This window comes from Lepidochelys olivacea, assembly GCF_965140295.1.
Source record: "Lepidochelys olivacea isolate rLepOli2 genome assembly, chromosome: 11".
NCBI lineage: Eukaryota > Metazoa > Chordata > Testudines > Cheloniidae > Lepidochelys > Lepidochelys olivacea.
In genome coordinates this window covers 8,173,091-8,200,446 of record NC_140421.1, presented here as the reverse complement: position 1 = coordinate 8,200,446, position 27,356 = coordinate 8,173,091, and the positions used below count along the sequence as shown (strand labels likewise).

Below are 27,356 nucleotides of genomic sequence, written 5' to 3'. Positions count from 1 at the left end.
CAAAGTCCAAGCTCCACTGACTGGGACTGAAGCCAGAAGTCTGAAGGCTTCAGCCCTGGGTGGTGGGGCTCAGGCTTCGGCTTCAACCCTGAGTGGCAGGGCTCAGGTTACCATCGCCCAATTCAGGGATGAAGCCCTCAGACTTTGGTTTAGGCCTCCAACACCCCCCCCCATCCAGCCCCGCTGGGGTGGCAGGGCTTGGGCTCAGGCTTTGATCCCCCTTCTTGGGGTCGTGCAATAATTTTTGTTGTCAGAAGGGGGCTGCAGTGCAATGAAGTTTGAGAACCGCTGATCTGGCCTAACCAAGGACCCACTGCCTCAAATAGTGAAGTCTCTGCAAAAGCCATATGATTCTTTCCTAATTAAATCACATTTAATAACTACTATATTAGTCAATGACATTACATTCAACAGCATAACTGAAAAGCAGTCCCTACACCAGTAACAACTGGCAATAACTCCAATTCCTGAGACTTTGGGCATTGCCAGTGGCATCATATTTAATGGCCTTTTCTCTGCACATCATCTATCTAGTCTTGTTCTGCCCACCAGGACAGGGAACGAGGAACTAAAAGCTTTCACAGTCCATCTCGACCCCAGATTCTCATATGGTATTCCCCGCAAAGTGTTTTCTATCTAAAGGACAAATGGTTAAAAACACTCTGAACCCCTCCCATTTCTACCTTCTTCAGTGCTCTCCCCTGTCACAGAGGATTAAATGGCAACATACCCACCCAAATCCTCAATCCCTCTGTGACGCAATCACATTGCAGGGAAGACAGGATAATACCCCACACACCCAACCAATCCACCTATGGAAATGTTACCTCCCAGGAAGAGCCAAGTTATTGACACAGGCATCTTGTGCATTGTATTTTTAAAACATTTCATACAATTTCCCACAAGTAAGGATTAAAACATTATGAACTTTAAGGAGAACTATAAACACCATTAAAAGATAAAATTTTATTTATCTAGTAAGTTACTGAACTTTAAAAGCAAGCAATATATGTAAAACTAAAGACAAAGCACTGTCAGCAGCATATTAAGCTTCAAAAAAAATAAGCACAAATTTTTAGCATTATGTAAACGATACAGCTCCTGTAAAATATTTACATGCCAATTTATTGTGTAACTATTTTCGGATTTTTAAAGTAACTAGGAATAGCTGACTTCTTACTTTAAATAGGCAATTACACTACTGTGGGATTCTTAGAGTGAGAAAATTAGTTCAAAGCAGAATATTCAGCACAAGCGTCAAAAACATTTTCAGCGTTTTTTTGCTCACTAAAGAGGCCCTATTATGTACCTCAGCCACTCAAAATACCTGCATTAGTTACAAAATGATTCCACAAAAACAACAAGGAGTCCAGTGGCACCTTAAAAACTAACAGATTTATTTGGTCATAAGCTTTCGTGGGTAAAAAACTACTTCTTCAGATGCATGGAGTGAAAATTACAGATGCAGGCATTATATACTGACACATGGAGAGAAGGGGGTTACCTCACAAGTGGAGAACCAGTGTTGACAGGGCCAATTCAATAAGGGTGGATGTAGTCCACTCCCAATAATTGATGAGGAAGTATCATTAGGTCCATCAATGGCTATTAGCTAGGATGGTCAGGGATGGTGTTTATCAATGGGTATTAGCTAGGATGGTCAGGGATGGTGTCTCCAAGCCTCTGTTTGCCAAAAGCTGGGAATGGGCGAGAGGGGAAGGATCACTTGATTACCTGTACTGTTGACACCCTCTGAAGTATCGGGCATTGGCCACTGTCGGAAGACAGGATACTGGGCTATACAGACCTTTGGTCTGACTCAGTATGGACGCTCTTATGTTCTTATGAAAGCTATCAAGGCAGAGAGTGCTCTGGTGGAGTGTGTGCGAGTCCCCAGTAGGTGTAATGGTTGATGCTGATAGCAAAAGTCAACGAAGCCGGAGAGCCACGTAGACAGCCTCTGTTTATATATGGCATCTCCCTTAGATCGTTCATGATGAAGAGAAATAACATTGGTGATTTTCTGAAAGTCTTTGTCCTCTCAATATAGAATGCTAGAACTCTTTGGATGTCTAGGGTGTGGCGCCTTGAGGTGGAGTCTTGCCAGGTTCGAGTGGTAGACCTGGCCTGCATTCTGAGACAGGAGATGAGGTAGAAGTGAAAGAGTACACGGTGGATATATAGCCATCTTCAGGAGGTAAGGAAACCACATTTTTCTGGGCCAGGTGGCAGCTATCAAGATGACTCTGCTCCTTGTTTATTCCTGTGAGATTTTGGGAAGAACGATGGGAGACAAATGGGCCGCTTCAGGTGTAATGAGGAGGCAACTTTAGGTAAGAACTTAGGGTGTGGTCTTAAGGTAACTGTTTTTGAAAAATATTGTGTACAGGGGGTGTGCCATGAGGGCCTGCAGTTTCCTATTCACTGGGCAGACGTGATAGCAACAAGAAAGGCCACCTTCATTGAGAGGTGAAGTAGTGAACACATCACAAATAGTTCAAAAGGGGGCCAGTAAGACATCACAGCACCAGATTGAGGTCCTATAATGGAGTAGGGGCTCATATTTCAGGGTAAAGTTTATGTAGACCCTTGAGAAAACATTTAGTGATCAGGTGGGCGAAGACTGAGAACTTGTCTACTTTGTGGGGGAACACCATGATTGCTGTGAGGTGTACTCTGAGCTCCTGGAGAGACCTGATTTCTTAAGTTTCAGTATGTAGTCCAGTACCATTAGAGAAGAGAAGAGAAAGTCACCATAGTTTGGCGAAACATCACGTCAGCCAAATGGGTACTAGATATCATTGAGATTGTTTATTCCATCCACATTACCTCCATCCCTCCTACCCATCTTCTTTCTTCGTCCCTCTTCAGAGAAACTGTTGCAGTACCGAGAGCAGCAGTACCAAAGAAGGTGTTGTCAGCGGTACCGATGACTTTGCTGCGGTTGTTGGTTCCAAGGGTCGTGCAGAAGGTGGCACCACAGCCTATACCATTGCTGAACTGCTCGGTGCCACATGTTTGAGCGGCTCCAGTGGTACCGAGGCAGGGAATGTAGATCTCCCTTTACTGCCTTTTTCCAAGCCAGCCTGCCTAAGGTCTTTTGCTTGTGTGGTACTCATGGTACTGGATAGTCCTGCTACCTCAGAGGTGGAACGTCTTGCTGCAGTTGGTACCAATGGAGTCTACTGAGTTGGGGAACGCCGCTTTTTGGAGGATTCCCGAGGGGAGTTCAGAACCCGCTTCTTTGCTGCCTTCTCGGCAGAGTGCTCCTTCCCCTAAGCATGTGGAAGAGAACCTGTCAAACACTGCTGTAGGAAACTGTTCCCCCGGAGGGGTCCATGATCCTGGACTGGACGTGGGCCATAATAGACTTCTCCATCATGAGAAGTTTTAGCTCTACGTCTCTCACCTTTCTGGCACAGACTTTCAAGTTGTGGCAGTGGGAGCACTTTCGAGGTATGTGTGTCTCACCGAGGCAGCGGACACACTGTGAGTGCCCGTCAGACTCGGATCGAGGAGCAGCAAGTGAGGCAGCATTTAAAACGGGGGAGGTGGCATGCCCCCCAAAGTAGGGTTCCTCCCATGAGCGAGGGTAACTATGCTACATTAAGGGGTGTTCTAACAACTGAAATGTAAATTCCTAAGAAAAAAAGTGGTTTTGTTTTTTTAAGAAAATAAACAGGGATGGGTAAGTAATTACTGACTAACTATTAACTAACTACTAACCAACTAGTATTCTAAAGTTAAAACTAGAGAAAGCTGAAGTACAGAGGCACTGCTAAGTGCTCTGTCTCAAGCTAAGGGCGGCAGAAAAGGAACCAAGGTAAGGTTGGTCGCACAGCACTATGTCACTGCCAGAAGTGGCGTGAGACAGAGACAATGCACGTGTGACCCAACCAGGCACTGCTACTAAAAATCTACAATTACAAGCGTGGGGGAGCAGATTCATCTAAAGGGACCAGAGGGACACTAAGAAACAAATACAAAATATATCTGAAGGACAGAACAGATCGTGGGAGGTAGGCGGGGGGGGGGGGGAAGGGGTGAGTGCACTATATGTGAAAGAAAACGTAGAATCAAATGAAATAAAAATCTTAAATGAATCCACATGTTCCATAGAATCTCAATGGATAGTAATTCCATGCTCTAATAAGAATATAACAGTAGGGATCTATTATCGACTACCTGACCAGGACAGTGATAGTGAAGATGAAATGCTAAGGGAGATTAGAGAGGATATCAAAATAAAAAGTTCAATAACAGTGGGGCATTTCAATTATCCCCATATTGACTGGGTACGTCATACAATTTCAGTTACCAATTATGTGACCTGGCTTCTATGCTAATGTCACATACTGAGATTACCATTCTGTTGTGTTATGCCTTTAAACACAAATCTATACTTTGTATCCTTGGTTACTTGACTAGAGAGAACACTTCCATGAGGATGCTTGATGTCACAATCAGACTTAAGTGAAAAAGGACTTAGTCCAGCCTTGCAAAATTTTATTAACTTAACATGGATAAACAAATCAACGGGCAAGCAAAATATGAGTTCACTTTTCATTATCTTGGGGTAAATAGATTTGGTGTCTGATAAACATAGGGCTGGTATATTTTCATGACAATTGTGTGAGGCTGATTTATTCCAGTCACAGTTCTAAGGCAGATACAGTTCACTCAGTTCTATAATGATATGTTCAATGAGATGTGTGATATGGGATAAAACCAAAATGGATTCTACACAGACAAACAGAACCAATGGAACCAGGGCTATTTATAAGAAAAATGGAAACAGCCTTGAAAAAGTTATGAAAGTTTGACAGCAGTTACTTCACTCAGTAGGTCTTATTTTATTAGAAATTACTGAAAGTAACCAAGTTACACTCACAGGCACTATCCAAGCGATCTCAGTAGCCAAGGAGAAAGAGAGAAGTACAGAGACAGCTGGTGTTGAGCTAAAAGCTTTAGGAAAAAAGCTAATATTAAGATAATACTGTCATGTGTTTTTCCATTCGGTTCATGTCTAGTCTTCACTTCCAGTAGGTCTCTACATACAACCTTGCTTCTTTGATGAAGCTATAAAGATTTTTTTTCTCTTCCTCTGAAGCGTAAGCTATGTGGCACAGAGTCAAGATGCCAGGCGTGGTGGGGCAAAGGTCTGGATCCAATAGGGCATGAGTTCTCAACTTGGGGTTCATTACTTTGCCATATTGCTATGTGTGACAGGGCATCCCAGCAGGGACAATGTTGAGTACCACTGAAATATGGCAATTCCTACGTAAAATTTGGAGTTCAAGGTAAGAGGACAGAATATCTAAAAATCCAATATATTTAAGGGAAATGATTATTACATTTTCCTCAACAAATGCTCTTACATTATCTTCTACCTAAAGTGAACATGGCTGTATCTATGGATGGAGAGAAACATACTAATAAACACTGCCCCTTTGACTATTCTCAAGTGCTGCAACAAGCCAATAAATTACATTTTTAATACTCGGTATAGCTTAACCACAAAAGAAGAAACAAAAAAGCAGTCATGATCATTTATCATTGATCAAGATTGTAGTTCTAAGTTCTAGTACAAATATTTACACTAAGCCCTGGTCTACACTGGGCGGGGGGGTGGGGGGTGTGTTTGTGGTCAACTTAAGATATGCAACCTAAGTCGGCATATTTTAGGTCGACTTACCTGGCCATGAGGACGGCAGCAAGTCGACTGCTGCCGCTCCCCCGTCGATGCCGCTTCCGCCTCTCACAAGGTGGAGTTCCGGAGTCGATGGGGAGCGCGTTTGGGGATCGATTTATCGCGTCTAGACGAGATGCGATAAATCAATCCCCGTTAGATCAATCACTACCAGCCGGTCCAGCAGGTAGTGAAGACCTGCCCTAAGAATCCAACATAGTCATAAAATTTCTCAGTGAGAACAGAAATTTTTTAATTCCCACAACACTGACCCTGGCTACACAGTCTTATTGAACACTACATAAGTTTCCAAATTCCTGCAGGAAAACTGTGGCAAAACTATGTTATGCACTACAAACTTTTAACAGTGTTGCCTAAAAAGTTTTCAGAAGGAAAATCATCATTCATAAAAGCATCCACATTCAGTATCCAGTGCATAGTATATGAAGTGACTCACTCATACCTGAGGTACAAATATTAAAATAGTTTTAGATCACTTTACCATCATGAAGCTGCTGGTATTAATTTGAAGAACATATTTTGAAATAATAAACACAAAAGCATTTGTTGAAAACAGTTTTCCTTACCACAGAAAGGTGTTCATTCGTACCCTGTTCTTATAAATTAATATTCCTCCTGACATCACTCCAATCATAATTTCATTGTTACTTTGATCCTTTAAAAGAGAACAAAACAATAGATTCAACACAAAACAATTAAAATATATACTGTAGAAACCCATATATATTTTATATATGATCATCCACATACCCTCTCACACGTACACAGCAAAATCGTATGTTAATTAACCTAATGGGGCAAGTTTTTAATGCAATGAACATTTAATGGTACAGTTCCTATTAATCTGAGCAGAAACTGAGGTAAAAAATGGAACCAAGGTAGAATCTTTTTACCTTGGTTCTATTTTTTCCCTTCACAATTAGAAAATACTCCCCTCACAAATGCAATTTATATCTTTCCTTTTCCACCTAAACCTCTGTTCTCACTGCTAAATCTCTGTTCCATGCCCTTTTCACTTACCTGTTCTACAGTAACCGTCTCCCTCACTCTAATACATATGCACTCTAGTACACACAACTGAAGTTATTTTCTTTGCATGTCACTCTGATCCTATGAACCACTACCTTAACTTCCTTCCCCAATCAACATGGAGTTCCAACTTACCACTTGCAAGACTTTACACAGCATCATCCCTTTTTATACCATAGCATTTGTCTCTTCCTCCTCCCATAATTCCAATTTTTTTTATTGTAATAATGACAAACTAAAGCATGCTCAAGTGCTAAAGTGCTAAGTAATAATTAGTGGAAATAACATCTAAACAAAAATCCAAGTTTCTTAGCCGCTACGGCAGGCTCTAAAGGGAAAGTGCATATTCCTGCAGTTTGTCTCATAGGCACACTATCCTTTTTAGATTATGACACTTAATACTGATTTAGTAATTTAAACGGAGGTAATCGATACTCTGGAAGAATGCATCTTTTTTCAGTTTTACACAGATGCTCCTCCTGTTCTTGTCTTCCAATGGAATTATCTACTTAAATAGCCTTGAAATAGAAGGTAACTTATTGGAAGTAGTTGTAGTAGTGAAAATTACCTAAAAGAAATATATTACACAGTGTATCCAAACTCAGATGACTATGAATCACAGGCTCAGTAAACTGACTTGGTAGCAATCCAACAACAAACTCAACTAACAACTTATACTCCTATGTGAAAGCAAGTTGCAATTTCAGTACTTAAGGCATTGTCTACACTCCAATCGCTACAGTGGCATGGGTGTAGTGCTGCAGCTATGTGGATATAGCATAGATAGATACTACAGAGACTAAAAGGGTTTTTTCTGTTGTTATAGTAAATCCACCCAGTTGAAAAGGAGCAGCTAGGTCTAACACAGAATTCTTCCATCAACCTAGCTGCATCTACTGTGAGGGTTAGGTCAACCTAACTATGTCTCACGGCATACATCCCTGAGTGACGTAGCTAGGTCAACCTAAGTTTTAGGTTTGGAGTGGGAGAGCCTATCACAAATAAACCTTTTTCTATTTCAAACCATACTTTTCTAAAAATGTTTCTGTACTCTAGTCATAGCAGGTCCTTCAATTTGACTCTATCAAATGCCTGCTATATCCCAACATGCGTATAAGCAAGGATTGGGTGCATCCATGTCATGTAAAAGTTGTAAATACTTGAAATCCTATTTAGCAAGTTTCTTTATGGAGAATTAAGATCAGAAGTCAGAACACATGACTTGTTTTTAATAGAAGAATACATGCTGTTTGAAGATTATAGGTTTAAGTAAAATCTGTGTTGGTAGGGCTTCAAGAAACAGATGGGAAATTATTCCTATGCATGACCTACTTACAAATGATGCATTTTAATATATTGACAAGAACTTAGATAATGAATTCTTAGATACACACTTCGATATTAGCCATAATCTGCACTGTCCATTTAAAAAGTGTATTATTGCCCTGGTTGCAATGATGTAACCTTCACAATATTAAATTATACAAAGATTTATGGAACTTGCAACTTAAGTGAGATAGTAAATGTGAGAACTTCTCATTCAGTTTAATAGGATATTAACTGAAGCCAAAAGTTCCCTAAATGCCAAAGACATTCAACAAGCACATTTATCCAATACAGTTGCAAATAATTGGCACAGCCTGATGTTCACTTTACTTGGCCTCAGACTGAGCAAGGTACTTAATCATTTGCGTAACTTTAAGCATGAGTAGTCTCAATGAAGTCAAATAAGGGCTACTCAAATTGCTGAAAGTTAGGCCCATGACTGAATAGCCTACTGAATTAGGGCCTTGAACATTATATTCAAATTATACTAAACTGTTCCTGAAAATATCATGAATCTACTTTTATATTACAGTGTGAATCATTCAAACTTACTCTTGCATAGTGCAATTCAACTCCATAGAGTTCTAAGGTCCGTGCTGTATTGAGATAATTGAACTCAGCTTCTGCAGGAGACAAGCCTCTATAACGACAAAGGTGAGTTAAATACGAAGCAGCCCAAAAGTACATAAAATATCCAAAACCCTTAGTCAGCTCAAGCAGATTTTAATAATTCATTACTTTAACTCCATTTTTCTCTGATAAACCAACTCCCCCTTGACTCCACCATATACATTGATTGTCATGCAGTAATTTTGGTAGCTAGAGATTCAAGCACTTTCCTCACAGATACTTGTTAATTAGTTGATTGGTCTCCACATGTGTACACTCACAATTCTGCCAGTTCTGCCTCCACACAACAAAAATGTCATTAAAGGAAGACTGCAATACATACTCGGCACATATATACGTTGTATTTCAAATGGCACAGTGATAGGTGCCTTAAAGGGCCTGAAAACCTTTGAGTAGGCAGGGAAGCCTCTAAAAACTGCTCTTGCAATTAGTATTATATTTTGAATTGAAATAATATCTTCTCTGCAGGAATTTTAGTGTCTAGCAGAATTAAGAATTTAATTTGCCAAGCTTGCCTTTTGAATGTTTCCATTGAGGACGAGTACTGAGAGGACCAATATGGAGTGGTCATTTTGTGAAAAATGTTCACCCATGAGTGATAGGGTGTTTTTGTTTTTTTATCATTTTACTGTGAGAGTTCATTCAAGAGCATAGGGGTTGTCCGCTTTCACCAACATTGTTGTTGTTGGGATATTTGACACACTGGATGAGATACATCACACACTGTGATGGGCATGTGCAAGACCCATGAATCTTGAAAGGTGTGTTGTGCGGGATAATGATCATCACAGCTGTGGAGATATGTCTGCAGCTTTTGCATCTGTTGTTCTGTTGGGGGGTGCTGTGGGGAGCTTGCTTCTGATAAGCTTAACTAGGTTTGAGGGTTCTTTGAAGACCAGAATAGGGGGTTCGGGAAAGATTTCTTTCAGGATGCAGATAAATATGAGTTGTAATTGTTTAATGATACCCTATATGGGTTCCAATGTGGGATCGTAAATGACAACTAGGGGTGTGTGGTCAGTGTGATATTTATTTCTGTATTGATCCTCCCGGAGTATTTGGGTGGCCCATTCCATGATGTGATCTACTTCTCTGGTGGAGAGTCCTTGTTTAGTGAAGGCGGTTTTAAGTGTGTTTAGCTGTGTATCCTAGACTTTGTCTTCAGAGCAAATTCTGTAGTATCTGAGTGCCTGGCCACAGATAACAGATTCCTTTGCATGTCTGGGATGGCTGCTGGATCTGTGGTGTGTGTAAGAGTGGTGATCTGTAGATTTCTTGTATATAGCTGTTTGAAGGGTTCCACTGTTGAAGTGGATTGCAGTATCCAGGAAGTTGATGTTGGTGTGGGAGTGTTCTAGAGAGAGTTTGATGGGTGGTGGTGGTTGCTGAAGTTGTGGGGGAAATTTATCAAGGAATTTAGTTCATCTGTCCAGAGGATTGATGTATCTCAGGCATATCACTGGTTTTGTGGTGCATTTTCCCTGAAATTCTTCCTTGACTTGGCCCATGAAAAGGCTGGCATACTGGGGAGCCACCTTATACCCATGGTTTGGACAAAGTGTTTGTTAAATGTGATGGCAGTGATGCTGTCATGGTGAGGGATGTCTGTGTGTAGGAAGGCGACATCTGTGGTGGCAAGGATGGCATTCTGAGGGAGGCTGTTAATGTTGTCGAGTTTTTGGAAGAAGTTGGCAGTGTCTTGGAGGAAGCTGACCTTTTGCGTGGCGAATAGTTTGAGGATGGTTTCTACGAGTCCTGATATTCCTTCTGTGAAAGTGCCATGGCCAGATATGATGGGTCTGTCTGGGTTCCCTTTTTTGTGCATTTTTGGAAGCATGTAGATGGTTACTGGGGTGGGAGACCAGGGGTTGATGAGGTTGTAGAGTTTTTCTTTGAGTTGTCTGGGGAAGGATTTGATGGTATCTTTAAATTCCTGTGTGAATTGCGGTGTGGGGCCTTCATTGAGTTTTTATGCTAGGTGGTGGCAGAGTTGGCCTCATTGACGTAGACATCATGATTAAGGACTATGATGGCACCTCCTTTGGCTATTGGTTTGTTCACGATTTGATGACTGGATTTCAGAGACTGTACAGCAATCCTCTGGATGGCAGAGAGATTGCGTGGATATAATATTTGTTGAGGAGTTCATTCAATTTTTCTCCAAAAGTAATCAATGTAATGATCAAGTGTGTGGTTTCGTCTGCTGCGTGCCTGTGTGCAGTCAATTGATTACTTTTTCTTATGACTATCAACAGAAGTGTGGTAGTTGTGAGTATCATCATCTTTGTTGTGAAAGGACTCCTTAAGAGTCATCAAAAGAATTCTTCTCATTTTCCACATGTTAGTACGCTATAAGGTTCTGTGGTGGACAAGAAATTCAGTCCCTTGGAGAGTATAGTTACTACTGTATAGATTAGAAGTAGTCTTGATAAGTTGATGATGTTGGGGTGTTATTTAGTGTCCATGTGATGGGTTATGGTATCTTGGTTTTTCCCAGGGGTGCTGTTGTCGGTTCTGAAGTTGTTATAGTTGGTTCCACTTTTTGTGTTGTTGGCTGTCATCAGATTTTTGTTTGTTTGTTGTTTGGGGTTTCCTGATTTTTTTCTTCCAGTGTGTGGGAGCATGTGATGATTTCTTGTTTGAAGTGGTCCTTTCTGGAATATGTAAAGTTCAGGAGATGGTTCCTCAGTTTTTCTGACGTTTTTCTGGTGACTCCTCTGGGAATTATATTTTGTTTGTTGAATCTGATCAGGAAGTGGATGTCTGGCTTCCTCCTTTATGTTGTGAAGGTTCCATTTTAAATGGCAAAATTTGATATCTTCCATAGTTATTTGCAGTGTTACTGTAGCCATCTCGGTCCCAGAATATGAGCGAGACAAGATAGTTGAAATAATATCTGTTATTGGACCAACTTCAGTTGGTGGAGGTATGAGCTTTTGAAGTTCAGAGCTCCTCTTTAATATACTTCTAACCACATACACTCTTCTACAGTAATTCCCTGCTGCTGGTAAAGGCAATGTACACAGAAACCTTACGCAGGCAGATCATTATGAATGACTGAAGACTTTTCTTAAAGAAACCAAAATTTCCTATAAAAATTCACACACTACTATAGAAATAAAGTCTCATATATAGCCTTTCTTCAAAGTAATTTAAAGATTAGTATACTCATTCTGAATCTTCCCTCTCCTCCAAACTGTGGAATACTTCATATAAAGACATGCAAAAATACTGCATTGTAAAAATTCACCTGTTAAGTTTATTCAGGCAATATTTCTATAAAGGCACAGCATCTGTAGACAGTGATATGACAAAATAAGAATAATTTTTTCTGTAAATTCTTACATATGCTGATGATGTAATTTTGCTATTTCTTTTTCAAAGTCTTGAGGCTGGCTAGGGATGAAAGAGTAGTCTGAGAGGTAGCCTGGCAAGTTTTCTGAATGGTTGTAGTCTCCCAATTCGGCTAAGAGATTGAAGGGAAAGGTTATTACTTGTTTAGTGCAAACAATATATTCAGCATTGTACAACACCCAAAGTTTAATACCCAAAGTTTGAGTCCTGGCCTCAAACACCTTATGGTCTAGAACAGACAAAGACAACAGAAGTTTGAGTTCACCTTGTTTCTTTAACATGAGTTATAAGCTCAGTCGGTATCACAGAAGAAGTTTTAAAAAAGGACTTGAACAACAAAAAGGTGCTGGCTTGGCAAAATGGTTTATGAAATGTTCATGTTATAATTTACTTAACTTACTTTCCACCTATATAATGATTAACCCTAAATAAACAGAATTTTGTTGCTCCAGGGTATTTCTGTAATCAAACACTGTTTATGTGTGTCCATGTTTTCATTTCATTATGAGGACTCACATTTTCAATCTTTCTAAAACCTGTTATAATTTTATCCTCTAGAAGATTTGAAAAATTAACCTAATGCATTCTTGCCAAGGTATTTCCAAAACCAAAAAAATTGCTTATTTTTGTATCAGCTCATTTCTCAGTTTATTCAAACAACTGAAAATTAGAATTATAGAAATCTATCATAATTTTTCAAACCATGTTTTATAATTTTGCCACATTAATTAAGATCACAGCTCCTGCACTGTTAAATCTAAAATGTATGACCCATTTCAGCAAACAAAATGGGTAGGATTGCTAAAAAGTTAGGCTTTGAGTGCATGACTATAATTGGACAGTACTGAAAACCAGTTTAAAAATCAACTTCAGATCTTGTAACTGATTTATTGTTTTGGTGAAGCAGCACATTTAGTTAAAGACTGTCCCAGTTCTATTTCCTTATAGCTAGGGCCCTACCAATTTCACAGCCGTGAAAAAAGAAAAATGCGTCACAGACCGTGACATAAACCCTTCCCCCCGAAATCTGATGTCCCCTTGTTCCTAGGAGTACCCCAGATGACCCCACTTTAAGTATGCTGCCCTTTTAAGTAGGCCATCAAGTTCAGACACAGCAACAGCTGTCAGCAAGCTCCCTCATCCCCCCTGTCCTGAGCCCTATTGTGTCCCTCCACCCCCAACTCTGTGGAAATGGTGTACTGGGTGGGAGGGCAGGGGGAAGGTGACACCCTGACATGAGCACCCGTCTCCCTTCCCCCACCCCCGCACTACACAGCAAGCAGGAAGCTCCCCGGAGAAGCTCCAAGGCAGAGGGCAGGAGCAGCACACAGGAGCGGGGGAAGGGACACCTGAATGGCTCAGCACTTGATAGCCTGCTGGGCGTCCGCCCAACCACGCAGCTTATAGGGAATTTAGCCCTTACAATACAGTCAGATTACAATATAATTTCTGAAGCTCAGTAAACAATGTTTTTACACCCGTGAATATACATACACATTTTCTATTTTAAAAAAAATTCTTTTCACTTGACTTATTTCATTGTCATGATTTATATGGTAAGATCTTTTCTAAGGTATGTATTTTAATAATTTTGCAGCATTCTTGTATTATATATTTTATTTCAACCAGAAGCCCAGACTTTTTTTTTAAGAGCAACTCATATGAGAAGGCATTTAAATACAAAGCTAACTTGGCTGGAAACATAATTGGATCAAATATTCCTGCAAGTTTCATTTCTAATCTAAGCTATATACTTTATATATAGTATATGTCATAAAATAGACTTAGCTATGTACTTTTCACAAACACTTTAATGGAACGTTTTTCTGGCAAGGAGTATAGTAAAAAATATCACATAAGTATCTAAAATAGCAGAAACGCACAAGGGTCAGAATTAAGGTAATTTTAACATCTTGATTTTTGTCATTTCCTGATTTTAAAATGTGTAACTACGCATCATGTTAGTTTTCCATGTAATTGCCCAGATTTTTATAAAAGGGAGAGAAAAAAAGAAAGGACAAAAAACTTCACTATCCAAGACTTTACAGCTCTGCTATCTTTTTTAAAATTGGCAACCGTGTTTATAAAAGTTATGTAAACTGGAACTATCCAGCTAGACACTACCAGAACTCCCTGTTCCACACACTTTTGGATGTTAAATGTAAAAAATATCTAAATCTACAAACAGCTTCAGTCTCATTACTGAGGAAGTAACATATTACATTTTAGAGCATACAGAGATTTACAAAAAGCATTACTTTATCTTTAAACAGTAGTATAAAGAGGAAATGGAAAGTTGGGAGCTTACTAGTAATACAATTTCATGACCACTTCAAATGAAAATACCATGAAATCCATGAAAAAAAGGTGTACCTTTCCTCACTGATGGAAAAAATACCACTATTTTTGCACAGATTTAGGTATAGCTCATCACACATCCATTTGTGTATGCTGATTACTATTCATTAACTTATGGTAACTTAGCTGATCACTGAAAAGCCAGAAAAATAGACGGCATAATTGAAATAACCTATGTACTCATACCTAGTTAGTAATTATACTTACACTGAACAGCGTAGGAAGCCAAAAGAGCAGCAGTATTATAAGGACAGGGCAATCTATAATTAAAAAAAAACAAAACTGTACACCTGATGTAAATTATGAACATTTTGAAAATCTTCTGATTTAATTAATTTATTTACCACACACAGATATGAACAGTAAAGCATAAGTTTTTCAGAGACATTTTTATTATAAGTATTTCCTTTTGCCAGTACTCTAAAAGAAACTCTATTTTATCAGTTCTTCAGCAAACATTATATAGCTCATAACCTTTATGTAAAATTATTAATTGCTAAAAATTAAATAATGTATCAATCTCAGCAAATTGGTCATAATATTGTATATATTGGTCAGCATAATAGAAGAGGCTTACCTTCCAGTAAGAATGTCTTGTTTAATTTGCAGAAAATACTGGTACCTTAAAAAACAAAAATACTACAATGGGTTGATGAAATTTGATTGTATTTTTAGACAGAAATGTCTTCCTAAATTTAATAGAAAGCTGAAATATTTGATATCACTTTTGAGTCTATTGTGTTAGAATCATTTCACCAGATATCATTATTTCTTAAGCTCTGAGAGGTAGCTATTAATATGAGATCGCAATTAAAGTCATGTATATATCCATAAATTTAAAATTATCTACTTCTGCAGAACATCCAAATTTACGATACAGTTCATGAAGACATCACAATTAATATTCAAATTTCACCGAAAGATAGAACCAATGGAGAAAATAGGAAATGGCTACCTTGTGAAAAACAAAATAGAGAAAACAAAACCATCATACTTTGGTGCCGTAAATGAAGCCACACAAAGCTGTGTTCAGATAAAGTTGCCTGCTGTTCAGAAGTACTAAAGCATTTATAAGATTGGACGATTTAGGCATTTACTTTTAGGCACCCAATTCTGAAGACTTTTTCCTGACTCAGCCCATATTACACATATATAAACCCTGTTTTATTTTTGTTCCAGGTATACAGAAGCAGAAATTAATTTAGCACCTGAGGATATCTGACACCAATTTATTGTTTCAATTTAATATCAGGGTTGAATGGTTTGTCTTCCTCCCTCAATCTAGAAAAACTGAGTGCAAAATCTTATTCCATTATGTTAAAGGCTTTCTGAAATTGTTCCTACCTTCCATAATTTTTTATTCTATAAACTGGATATTTCAGTATTTTCTTCTTTTATTTTAAATGACTTTTAAATGAGAACAGACTGTTTAAAATAGCTGATCTGCTCCTCCCACTGTTTACTCTTAAGGTGGGAAATAAGCAGCAAAATAAACAGATGAAAAATTCAAGACAAGGGGACTGTTTTCAATCAAGTACATTTAGTGACAGAAAACAGATGACAGCAAGTTACTCACTTATTGCAGCTATTTTATGACCCAAAAAAAGGCAACCTTTATTATATTTAAGTGTATTTCTTTGAGTCCGTATTATATACTACGAGTATAAGCTACAGTTCACATTTTCAAATGCAACTACTGATTTTTGGGTACCTCCATTTTTGGGTGCACAAACTGGGATAACTTAAAGGGCCCTGGTTTCCAGAAAGTGCTGAAAAACTCAGCTACTGAAAACCAGGGCCCTCTAAGTTGTCTGAAGTTGGGCACTCAAAAATGAAGAGACCCAAAATGAAGTCATATTTGAAAATGTAGGCCTCTTTGAAAAAGGAAAGAGACTTTGTGCAGGATGAGATAAATTTGAACATGTCCCCATAATATATTCACCCAAAGGTTATATATACTAAGTTTCCTCCAACCCTTCATTAAGGTTTAGAGGATTTTAAGGAAGTGAACATTATTATCTTTTAATATTAATATTCTTAATATTCTAATATTAATAAATTAGAAAGGTGACAAAGCGCACAATACAAATGAGAACGACGCCCATAATAAGGGGTATAGTGGCAACAGGTGAATCTCGCACTTCTTGCAAATTCCCTTATGATTTCTAATGAGACTGCATTCTTCTGTTTTATCATAAGCCATTATTTCTATTGGAAACAATAACTCACATTGAGTCACAATATTGGCATTTGTATTTTTTGTTTTGATGCCTCTACTAACAAATGCCCCACTATGACATTATTGACAGGAACTGTGACCGTATAGATCATTGTTGCAACCAGGTCCTATAGTTGCACCAAATCTTGTACAAAGGAGGTCAAGTAAGGTGTCTATCAAAAGGTACTTGCATCTCAGTGTGTTTCATAGAATCATAAAATATCAAGGTTGGAAGGGACCTCAGGAGGGCATCTAGTCCAACCCCCTGCTCAAAGCAGGACCGATCCCCAATTAAATCATCCCAGCCGGGGCTTTATCAAGCCTGACCTTAAAAACTTCTGAGGAAGGAGATTCCACCACCTCCCTAGGTAACGCATTCCAGTGTTTCACCACCCTCCTAGTGAAAAATTTTTTCCTAATATCCAACCTAAATCTCCCCCACTGCAACTTGAAACCATTACTCCTTGTTCTGTCATCTGCTATCACTGAGAACAGTCTAGAGCTATCCTCTTTGGAACCCCCTTTCAGGTAGTTGAAAGCAGCTATCAAATCCCCCCTCATTCTTCTCTTCTGAAGACTACACATCCCCAGTTCCCTCAGCCTCTCCTCATAAGTCATGTGTTCCAGTCCCCTAATCATTTTTGTTGCCCTCCGCTGGACTCTTTCTCAGAGCTCTGATTCTAAGTAGCACCAGTGATGTATTTGATCATCTTAGAATCATAGAATATCAGGGCTGGAAGGGACCTCAAGAGGTCATCTAGTCCAATCCCCCACTCAAAGCAGGACCAATCCCCAATTTTTGCCCTAGATCCCTAAATGGCCCCCCTCAAGGATTGAACTCACAACCCTGGGTTTAGCAGGCCAATGCTCAAACCACTGAGCTATCCTGCCCCGCCATATTTTTTTTTAGAATCTTATTGAGAAGGGACTCTTCAGATTAAGTGTCCAATCAAGAAACACTTAACTGACAATAAGAAAAGGAGTACTTGTGGCACCTTAGAGACTAACCAATTTATTTGAGCATGAGCTTTCGTGAGCTACAGCTCAAGTGAGCTGTAGCTCACGAAAGCTCATGCTCAAATAAATTGGTTAGTCTCTAAGGTGCCACAAGTACTCCTTTTCTTTTTGCGAATACAGACTAACACGGCTGTTACTCTGTTAACTGACAATGGAACTTGGAGACTCCAATCCACATGAGGAGTTTTCCTGGGAACGTTCAAGGTAGCATGTGAGCAATGGCTGCTCTGCCTGTAAAGAACTGAGTCATGCATGGACATGTGACTTGCCCATGTGACTCCAAACTCCACCTTGCTGCTGTGATTTTCCACAGTAAGAACAAAGGGGTCCTTCCAAATGGCAGAGGATATAAAAAGCCCTGAAAACTCCTCCATTTTGTCTTCAGTCCTGCTTCTTATCCCTGGAGGAACTTTGCTACAAACTGAAACGCTGAACAAAGGACTAAATGACCCATCCAAGCTGTGGATGTACTCCAGAGACTTGATTTGAACCTGCAGTTTATTCCATCACTGCTACAAGCCTGAACCAAGAACTTTGCCATTACTATATGTAATTGATTCCATTTAACCAATTTTAGCTCATCTATTTCTTTCTTTTTATGAATAAACCTTTAGATTCTAATGGATTGGCAACAGCGTGATTTGTGGGTAAGATCGGACTTGTATATTGACCTGAGTCTGGGGCTTGGTCCTTTGGGATCAGGAGAACCTTTTTTCTTTTACTGGGGTATTGGTTTTCATAACCGTTAATCCCCATAAGGAGTGGTGCCGGTGGTGATACAAGGGAACTGCTTATATAAAACTTCTGGTTAGCCAGTGTGGTAAAACCGAAGTCCTCTCTGTTTGGCTGGTTTGGTTTGCCTTAATAATAAAGGACACCCAGCCTTGGGCTGTGACTGCGCTGCTCTAAGCAATTTGTCCTGAATTGATACTCTCAGTTGTGTCCCACCAGAGGCCGCTTCATCACACCCACACAAGCACAAAACTTAAATATCACTCTTGCTTTCTTGTACATAACACTGCTTTGGGACATCCCAGGCCCCGGTAATGATCCCATCATGTATTTTTCTTCTTCCACTTCTGCTTTGACAGTTGCAACACAAGCATTCATACAACTCAGGCCTTGGGACAGTAAATAAATAGTAAATAATTGTTTATGTAGCTGTTTATATTATCAAAAGTACTGTATGTACTAAAATATTTAACAGATTGAATTCTGTCATGACAGTAAATATTAAACATTTAGAATTAATTTATTGCATTAAAAATTAAGAGGATTTTTACCTATTCTTTCATTTTATTACAAATTGGTATGTGAACAACTGCCTCAAAATAGTTATGTAAGGGTTCCTGATATGGACTTTTAAAATAGATTAACAATAGTGAAGAACCCCACAAGCATTTTTACATATGTGATGCACAGACCGAGGAACCAACCCATCCATAAGTGAAATGCAGTTACCTGTGGGGTGCAATGTGGCAGCTATTTAGGGGAAGAAACACCACATTTTGTACCCAGGAATAGAAAGAGAGTGCATGTAAAGTGACCAGAATGGAATTCTGCAAACTGGCACTTATCAAGGACATTGGGCCTAACACACCCCTAATGCCCACAAAAAGTACTATAGGATCTTCAGCTGATCACACTTAATAGTAAGTACAGTTTTACATGTCATCCTGAAGGTATTAAAACTGACAGAAGACTACAGACTGAAGGCCATACCACCTGTAATTCTTTAGCCAATCTTAACATGATAGATAAAAAATTGTTTTAATATAAAGCCTTATCTCCATCTTAAAACACCAAGGTGTAGAGAAAAGAGTGGACTATATGGAAAACAAGCTTATTTTTTAATTTAATTTTATTTTATTAATAAGTCTATCTTGCTTTTTAACAAGTAAATTTAACTTCCTGTTTCCTATGTTTTGTGCTTCAATTTATATAAATGTTAAAATGATGCAAAACAAAATTTTGGGGGAATATTTCACAGGTGTGAATTTAAGGCCTTGTCTACACTACCGCGGTAAGTCGAACTAAATTACGTTACTCCAGCTACGTGAATATGTAGCCGGAGTCGACATAGCTTAGGTTCACTTACTGTGGCGATGTTCTATTGTACTTACAGGACATCATGAGGAAGCTTTCTTAAACAGAGTTCATTCTGTGTTCAATGTGTTGTAAGTACAGTGAAGTTAATTAGTTGTTAGCTAACTAGGTATCACTTATGGCACGTAAATCTCTTCTACGTTGTTGAACAAAATGGGAAATCAATAGAAATTAAAGCAACTTTAGCAATATAGGTCTAAAATAGCTTGCACAATGCATTCACTTCTTAAATAGTGAGAACAACAAAGATGGAGTTATGTTAAATTAAAAACCTTTCAGCTAGCAATTTTAATAAATGTTAAAAATAGATTGTTTGGTAGCAAGAGTTTATTTAAATGGACAGGGGATCAACGGGTAGCCAAAAATATGTCCCTTTGTTGCTCATGTCTGTTGGTCCCATGAATATTAACAGCAATTTTAGGACATTTTCATCTGCCTTATGTGCCAAGTTACACACAGCCAGAAAGATTGGAAAGATAGCATCTACAGAATTATTGATTAGCAACAGTCAATGCTGGTAAGAAAATGGCTATCAATTTCTGCAAATATGTCATAAAATATCTCATCATATATTTCATCTAAGTTTTGAAAATTTAAAAAATTGCCTGTTCTAACAACAGAGATAGGAAAATTTAGGCTCTTTGGGAACCTAAATAAAAAATGGCCTTCCTGGTTTTTTAGAGGGACCAAGCATCTACAAATCCCAATGAAGTCACCTTCTGTCGTAGATGCTCAGCAATTTGAAAAAAATCAGACTGCTTATACTTAGGTGCCTAAAAATGGAGAAGGCATCTACATTTACACACCTTGGTTTGAAAATTTTGCGCACACCTCTTGAGAACACAGGACATTCACCACTTTTTAATCTGGTACCAATTGAGCATTCACTTTAAACAATTTAGGCCCAGATTAGTAGAACTATTCAGGCATTGCTGTACTCAACACTGCAAAACCTGACTGATTTAATAGCTTAATCCTCATTTTCAAAAAGTTTTTTACAGTTGCCTAAATCCCTTTTGAAAATGAGATTTAAGCTCCTAAATCAGTTAGGTACTGCAACACTGCTTGCAAAAATGCCTACATACCTGTAAAAATCTGAGTGTTAGGCACATTATTACACAATAGGCACACGGAAATTACTGTATTTGCACTAGCTAAGTTTGCCGCTATATCACCATAAGTTTCTATATTATACTAATAAAAGTGAAGTTGAAGACTGATTGATATACATGAGTGAAAAAAATTACCAAGGAACTAATACTCAAAATGAATGATGAGTTAGCATAATTTCAGAGAAATTATGATGTTTCAAACAGGAGGCAAATATGGGTTAAAATTAAATTTGTACCCATGGATGAATAGGAGAAAGAAAGTTTCCTTTTTTCTTCTCTTCTCTTCCCTTCCTTACTTTTCTTTTCCTATTTCTACTTGAACAATGTTTTCTGTGAGATTATTTCATATGTACACTATATTTCTAAACTATGTATTCAATGGCTTCATTTTAAAGGTTTTTGTGCAGTTTTTGTGCTTACAGCATGTGAATTTTAATTATCAGCTATGGAAAATCCTAAACACATTACAAAAAAACATGAATAAAGCAGGTTTTTAAGAGAGACAATTCCAATAAGTAACACTTTCAGAAAACTAATTATGCTTTTTGTTAATACTTAGTTCAACTTCTAAATTTCCTAGAAGAATTTTGCAATGGTAAACTACCTAAACCTACCTTGTATATTCTTCCTGGAGCTTGTTAGGGTCACTTACAAAAAATTTGACTCTAAAGTTCAAACTGTAAGGAGATCCTCCTAGAATTAACAAAAGCATTTCTAATTAATCAGGTTACTTTAAAATCCTTATTCAATAAAAATTATATTTGAAACAGACCAAATAAATATATTTGCTCACTTTTTAATTGTTTCCTGATTGGTTTGTTTGGATCCAGCCACCTCTGAAGAAAAAAAGAGATAAACTATAAATTTTTTTTTTTTTTTTTTTTTTTAAAGAAAACAACACTTATTTCATAACTTAGTCTGACATGATCATGTTAAACATTTATTTTCTTCTTACTTAATATCTGAGCTTCTTTTGCAGAACTGGCCTTTTGGCATGCAAAGCCCAGTGAGTAATTTTCTGAAAGATCACAGGTTATCACAAACATACCCAATTACTCCCTCTGGCATCTGTTTCTATGTACCTTATGGAGCTAAGGCTACTCCCAGCTACCTTCACAGGTGGTTGTCTGCAGCTGGGCTAGCTACTTAGCTGAGCACCTGGTTATAAGGGTTAGAATGTAACAGTGTGAGAACACTACTGGACTGACAACAAGAGACCACAACATTCTAATTCTGACACTGAATTACTCAACCTTTCTGGATTTTTTCCACCATCTGGAAGATACCTATTTCGCAGGGGTGCTGTGACAATTAGTTAACATTTGTAAAACACTACATGTAAAATTATCTAAAATACATAAAAAACCCTTCCAATGGCTGTGAACTAATAGTTTCAGAACCCAAGTTTAATGGGAAGATTGCATAATGAAATACTTTGAGACACTGGCAACTGAAAAACAGCTAGGCTCCATTTCTCTTGCTGCAAGGAACTAGGGTACTCTAAAAAACTTTACTTCATTCAAAAGTAAGCTGTGCAACAGTACCCTACTAAGATCTAAATGAGAAAACAAGTACTTGCCCTACTATAAATTAATATCGGTTTTTCAAGGTGTGTGTCCATATGTATTTCATTTCTGGAGTGCATGCATACCATGCACATGAGATCAGATTCTTTTTATCAGCAAAATCCATTGAGGTTGCATCTGCACCCTACGTGCAGGGAGCAAAACAGCAGAGTGGGCCCAACTGTCCCTCAGTTTCTTTCTCAAGACAGAATCTAGGTGTTACAGGACTACATGGTAGCAGGGAGGAACGGCAGATCATAGAATATACATGGACAACACAACTCAAATAATCCCATTTACTGGAGGCTAAATTACCTGTTCTTTCTTCCAAGTGATTGTTCAAATGTATTCCACTTCTGGTGACTCACAAGCAGTGACCTTGTAGAAAGGAGGATTGGTGCTTGCAGTCTAGTTCAATAACGATTGGAGTACTGCTCTGCCAAAGTGCGTGTCTGATACTGATGCCTCTACCAGTGAATTATACTGTATAAAATGTGAACTGATCCCCTCATAGCTTCTCAGAGAATCAACAGGTTGTCTCTGCTGATGGAGTGGGATCCAAACTGCATGAGTAAATCTAATCTAGCTAACTCATAGTATGATTTAATACAATTAGAGACCCATTTAAATTATCTTTGGCTAGATACTGCCTGATCCTTCATTCTATCTGAAAATGCTATAATTAGCCTAGGGGAGCTTTTGAATGGTTTTGTTATGCCCAGCAAAATGACAGCCTTAACTACATCAAAGGTATGCAGTTTGGCTTCCCCATGGTTCAGTTTGGGAAAGGAAACGGCAGATGAATCACCTGAGTTAAATGGAAGCATGAAACAATCTCTGGTAAAAATGCAGTGTTAGTCCGAAGGGTCACCTTATCCTTATGGAAAGCAATGTAAGGTAGAGCAGCCATAAGTGCCTGAACGTCCCTATCCCTTCCAGTTGATGATTGTGCTCCTCCCTGTCTGCTGACACCGTTGTGTTGTCTGTCATCACCTGATCTGTCAGTCCACTCAGCACATAGAGAAATACTGTGCAAGCTAGTCAAACAGTTCAGAGCTGTAGTATATTATATGAAGGTGATTCTCTTCAGGAGCCCATAGGACTTGGGTTTGAAGGTACTGCAGGTAAGCTCTTCAGCTGAGCACACAAGCATCTATTAGCAGTGCCCTGGTGACAAGTGGAGAAAACAGTATCCACGTTTGCAAACCTGCAGAGTCCTTCTACCAGTTTAACTATTAGAGGACTTCTCAGGGGATTAGTACCCCCATGTTCATATGATCTCTGTTTGGTAGATACGCCATTTTCAACTACTTTTGTAAGGTGGATATAGTCTGGCATGCCACGTGATGTAAATACAGAAAACAATGTGATCAAGAAAACAGAGGCAAACTCTTACTGACATTTAAGGGTGACCCTGCAGCTGGTTGATGAGGTCTACAATGTTACTGAATCTGTTTTATGGCAGATAAGCTCTTGCTGTTGTGGAATCTAACACTACCCCTACGAACTCTATCCTTTGGGTTAGCACTAAAGTTGACTTTTCTCTATTGCTTCTGAGACCCAGCATAGTGTAAAGTTGTAGGATCATATGAAATGGAGTCATTCATTTGTTGCATTGACTCCCTCAAATGAGGAATCATTGTGGTGCGGGTCTACCTGTACCCTTTGCTTTCTCAGGTGAGCCATCATGAATGCCAAGCACTTGGTAATTACTTTTGGTGCTGCTGAAAGACCAAAGGGCAGGACTCTGCACTAATTGTGGTAATTTCCCACTTGGAATTGCAGGTATTTTCTGTGTGCAGTGTAGACTGATATGTGAAAGCATGTGTCCTGTAGGCTAACAGCATGAACCAGTTTTGGGGATCTAAAGATGGGATTAGAGAGGTTAGGGATTTGAATCTGAAGTGGCAGATTAAGGTGTTGAGACAGCTCAAATCCAGAACTGTGCGGCATACCCCTTCTTTAGGATTAGAAAATGTGAGTAAAACCCCTTCTCTCTGAATTCTAGAGGCACTTCTATTGCTCCAAGATTCAGATGTAAACTCATTTTTAATAATCTCTCATGAGTGGTCCCTGAAGAGGGTTGGGTGTTAGGAACGTTCTGAAATTGAATGCAACACCCACATTCTGATGATTTCTAAGATCCTGAGGTGATGTGATTCCTAGTTTCTGGAAAATAAAAAAAGGCAACTGCCAAAAGAAGGGACGGGAAAGGGAAAGAAAGTAAATAGATCCTCTAAATGCTCCAAGTGGCTCTTGACTAATATGTCAGATTTGCTACTTGAAGATGGACACAGCATGACTATGCAGAGGCTTTCCTCCATTGAAATCTCTACTTTTTCTAGAAAAAAGAAAAGGAGTACTTGTGGCACCTTAGAGACTAATTTATTTGAGCATAAGCTTTCATGAGCTACAGCTCACTTCATCGGATGCATGTAGCTCACAAAAGCTTATGCTCAAATAAATTGGTTAGTCTCTAAGGTGCCACAAGTACTCCTTTTCTTTTTGCGAATACAGACTAACACGGCTGTTACTCTGAAACCTACTTTTTCTAGGTGGTTCAGAAGATCGTTGTTGGCTATAGCAGTAAGCAGAGGGCCCCTCTCTAGAATAACTCAGCAGTCTGGGTTGTTTCCTTCCAGGGACTGATGTATTAAATCCCAAAGACTAAATACCACCATATGAATCTTTCAGGAAGAGCACAGCTTCCTTTGTCTTGATGTTAAAGGAATCCTCAAGAACTGTCTGGACCTCTTTGGTAGTTTTCTCCGCTGTTTGGCAGACATTTTTCAATAAAAAGATATTTTGTCCCAGTTTAAGATGTCATATTTCACTAAGCCCTGGTCTACACTACAAGTTTAGGTTGAATTTAGCAGTGTTAGATCGATTTAACCCTGCACCTGTCCACACGACGAAGCCATTTTTGTCGACTTAAAGGGCTCTTAAAATCGATTGCTATACTCCTCCCCAACGAGGGGATTAGCGCTGAAATCAACATCGCTACTGGAAAAGTCTGTTTACATGTCTGGGGATGGAGCGGAAATCCTCCAGGGACATCTCAGTGAAGTTCTCCTGGAGGTACTCCCAAAGCCTTTGCAAAAGGTTTCTGGGGAGGGCAGCCTTATTCCGTCCTCCATGGTAGGACACTACACCATGCCAGGCCAGTAGCACGTAGTCTGGAATCACTGCATAACAAAGCATGGCAGCATATGGTCCCGGTGTTTGCTGGCATTCAAGCAACATCCGTTCTTTATCTCTCTGCGTTATCCTCAGGAGAGTGATATATTCATGGTCACCTGGTTGAAATAGGGGAATTTTATTACAGGGACATTCAGAGGCGGCCGTTCCTGCTGGGCTGTTTGCCTGTGGCTGAAAAGAAATCATCTCCACTATTAGCCACTGGGGGCAGGAGGGGTAAAGCGATCATCCCAGAGAATTGGAGGGGCACGACCTTGTACCGAAAGCACATGTGCTATGTAATGTTAACAGGTTGGTTCACTGTGAAAGAGTCTACCCATTGTTCTCTAAAATGTGTCTTTTTAAATACTACTCTCCCTTTTTTTCCTCCCACAGCTGCAAATGTTTTAACACTCCCCGTATCACCTCGTCCCAGAGGAGTGCGCAGATAAGGCGAAAAAAACGCACTCGCGATTAAATGTTCTCTGAGCTCATACAGTCCTCCAGCACTGAAAGAGTTCAGCAGAATGCGTGGAGGCAAGCAATGTCAGAGTCCAGGAAAGCACGAAATGAACACGAGGACAGGAGGGATGTGAAAGAGGAGAGGTAGCAGGAGCAAGAGGAGACAAGGCAGGATGCAATGCTGAGGCTACTGGAGGATCAAACTGATATGCTCCGGCGTGTGACTGAGCTGCAGGAAAGGCAGCAGGAGCAGACCGCCGCTGCAGCCCATGTGTAACCAACTGCCCTCCTCCCCAAGTTCCACAGCCTCCTCACCCAGATGCCCAAGAACACAGGGGGTGGGGGCCCCCCTCCAGGCACCCAACCACTCCCCCCCAGAGGACTGCCCAAGCAACAGAAGGCTGGCATTCAATATGTTTTGAAGTGCAGTGTGGCCTTGTCCTTCCCTCCTCCACCACCCCCACCCAGTGCTTCCCTCCTCCCCCACCTCTTCTGGGCTACCTTGGCAGTTATCCCCCTATTTGTGTGACGAATTAATAAAGAATGCATGAATTTGAAACAATGACTTTATTGCCTCTGCAAGCAGTGATCGAAGGGGAGAAGTTGGTTGGCTTACAGGGAAGTAGAGTGAACCAAGTGGGTGGGTCTTCATCAAGGAGAAACAAAACAGAACTGTCACACCGTAGCCTGGCCAGTCACGAAACCGGTTTTCAAAGCTTCTCCGATGCACAGCGCGCCCTGCTGTGCTCTTCTAACCGCCCTAGTGTCTGGCTACACGTAATCAGTGGCCAGGCGATTTGCCTCAACCTCCCACCCCACCATAAACATCTCCCCCTTACTCTCACAGATATTGTGGAGCACACAGGAAGCAGTAACAACAATGGGAATATTGGTTTCGCTGACGTCTAACCGAGTCAGTAAACTCCACCAGTGCGCTTTTAAATGTCCAAATGCACATTCTACCACCATTCTGCCCTTGCTCAGTCTATAGTTGAACAGCTCCTGACGACTGTCCAGGCTGCCTGTGTATGGCTTCATGAGCCATGGCATTAAGGGGTAGGCTGGGTCCCCAAGGATAACTCTAGGCATTTCAACATCCCCAACGGTTATTTTCTGGTCTGGGAATAAAGTCCCTTCCTGCAGCTGTTCAAACAGACCAGAGTTCCTGAAGATGTGAGCGTCATGTACCTTTCCCGGCCATTCCACGTTGATGTCAGTGAAACATCCCTTGTGATCCACTAGTGCTTGCAGCACCATTGAAAAGTACCCCTTTCAGTTTATGTACTGGCTGC

At 39.6% G+C, this 27,356-nt stretch overlaps 1 protein-coding gene across 1 annotated transcript in view; it reads right to left on the bottom strand.

Annotated features, from left to right (window-relative positions):
* The window catches only part of PTPN4 (protein tyrosine phosphatase non-receptor type 4), a 226,146-nt gene that overhangs the window by 116,705 nt on the left and 82,085 nt on the right, over positions 1–27,356 (bottom strand). Inside the window, exons 4-10 of the mRNA XM_084643654.1 lie at positions 21,654–21,696; positions 21,475–21,553; positions 14,985–15,029; positions 14,615–14,667; positions 12,041–12,161; positions 8,618–8,705; positions 6,277–6,365 (exon numbers count right to left, since the gene is read on the bottom strand). Of these exons, the coding sequence (XP_084499780.1) occupies positions 6,277–6,365; positions 8,618–8,705; positions 12,041–12,161; positions 14,615–14,667; positions 14,985–15,029; positions 21,475–21,553; positions 21,654–21,696 (518 nt within the window). The remainder of the gene's footprint in view (positions 1–6,276; positions 6,366–8,617; positions 8,706–12,040; positions 12,162–14,614; positions 14,668–14,984; positions 15,030–21,474; positions 21,554–21,653; positions 21,697–27,356) is intronic.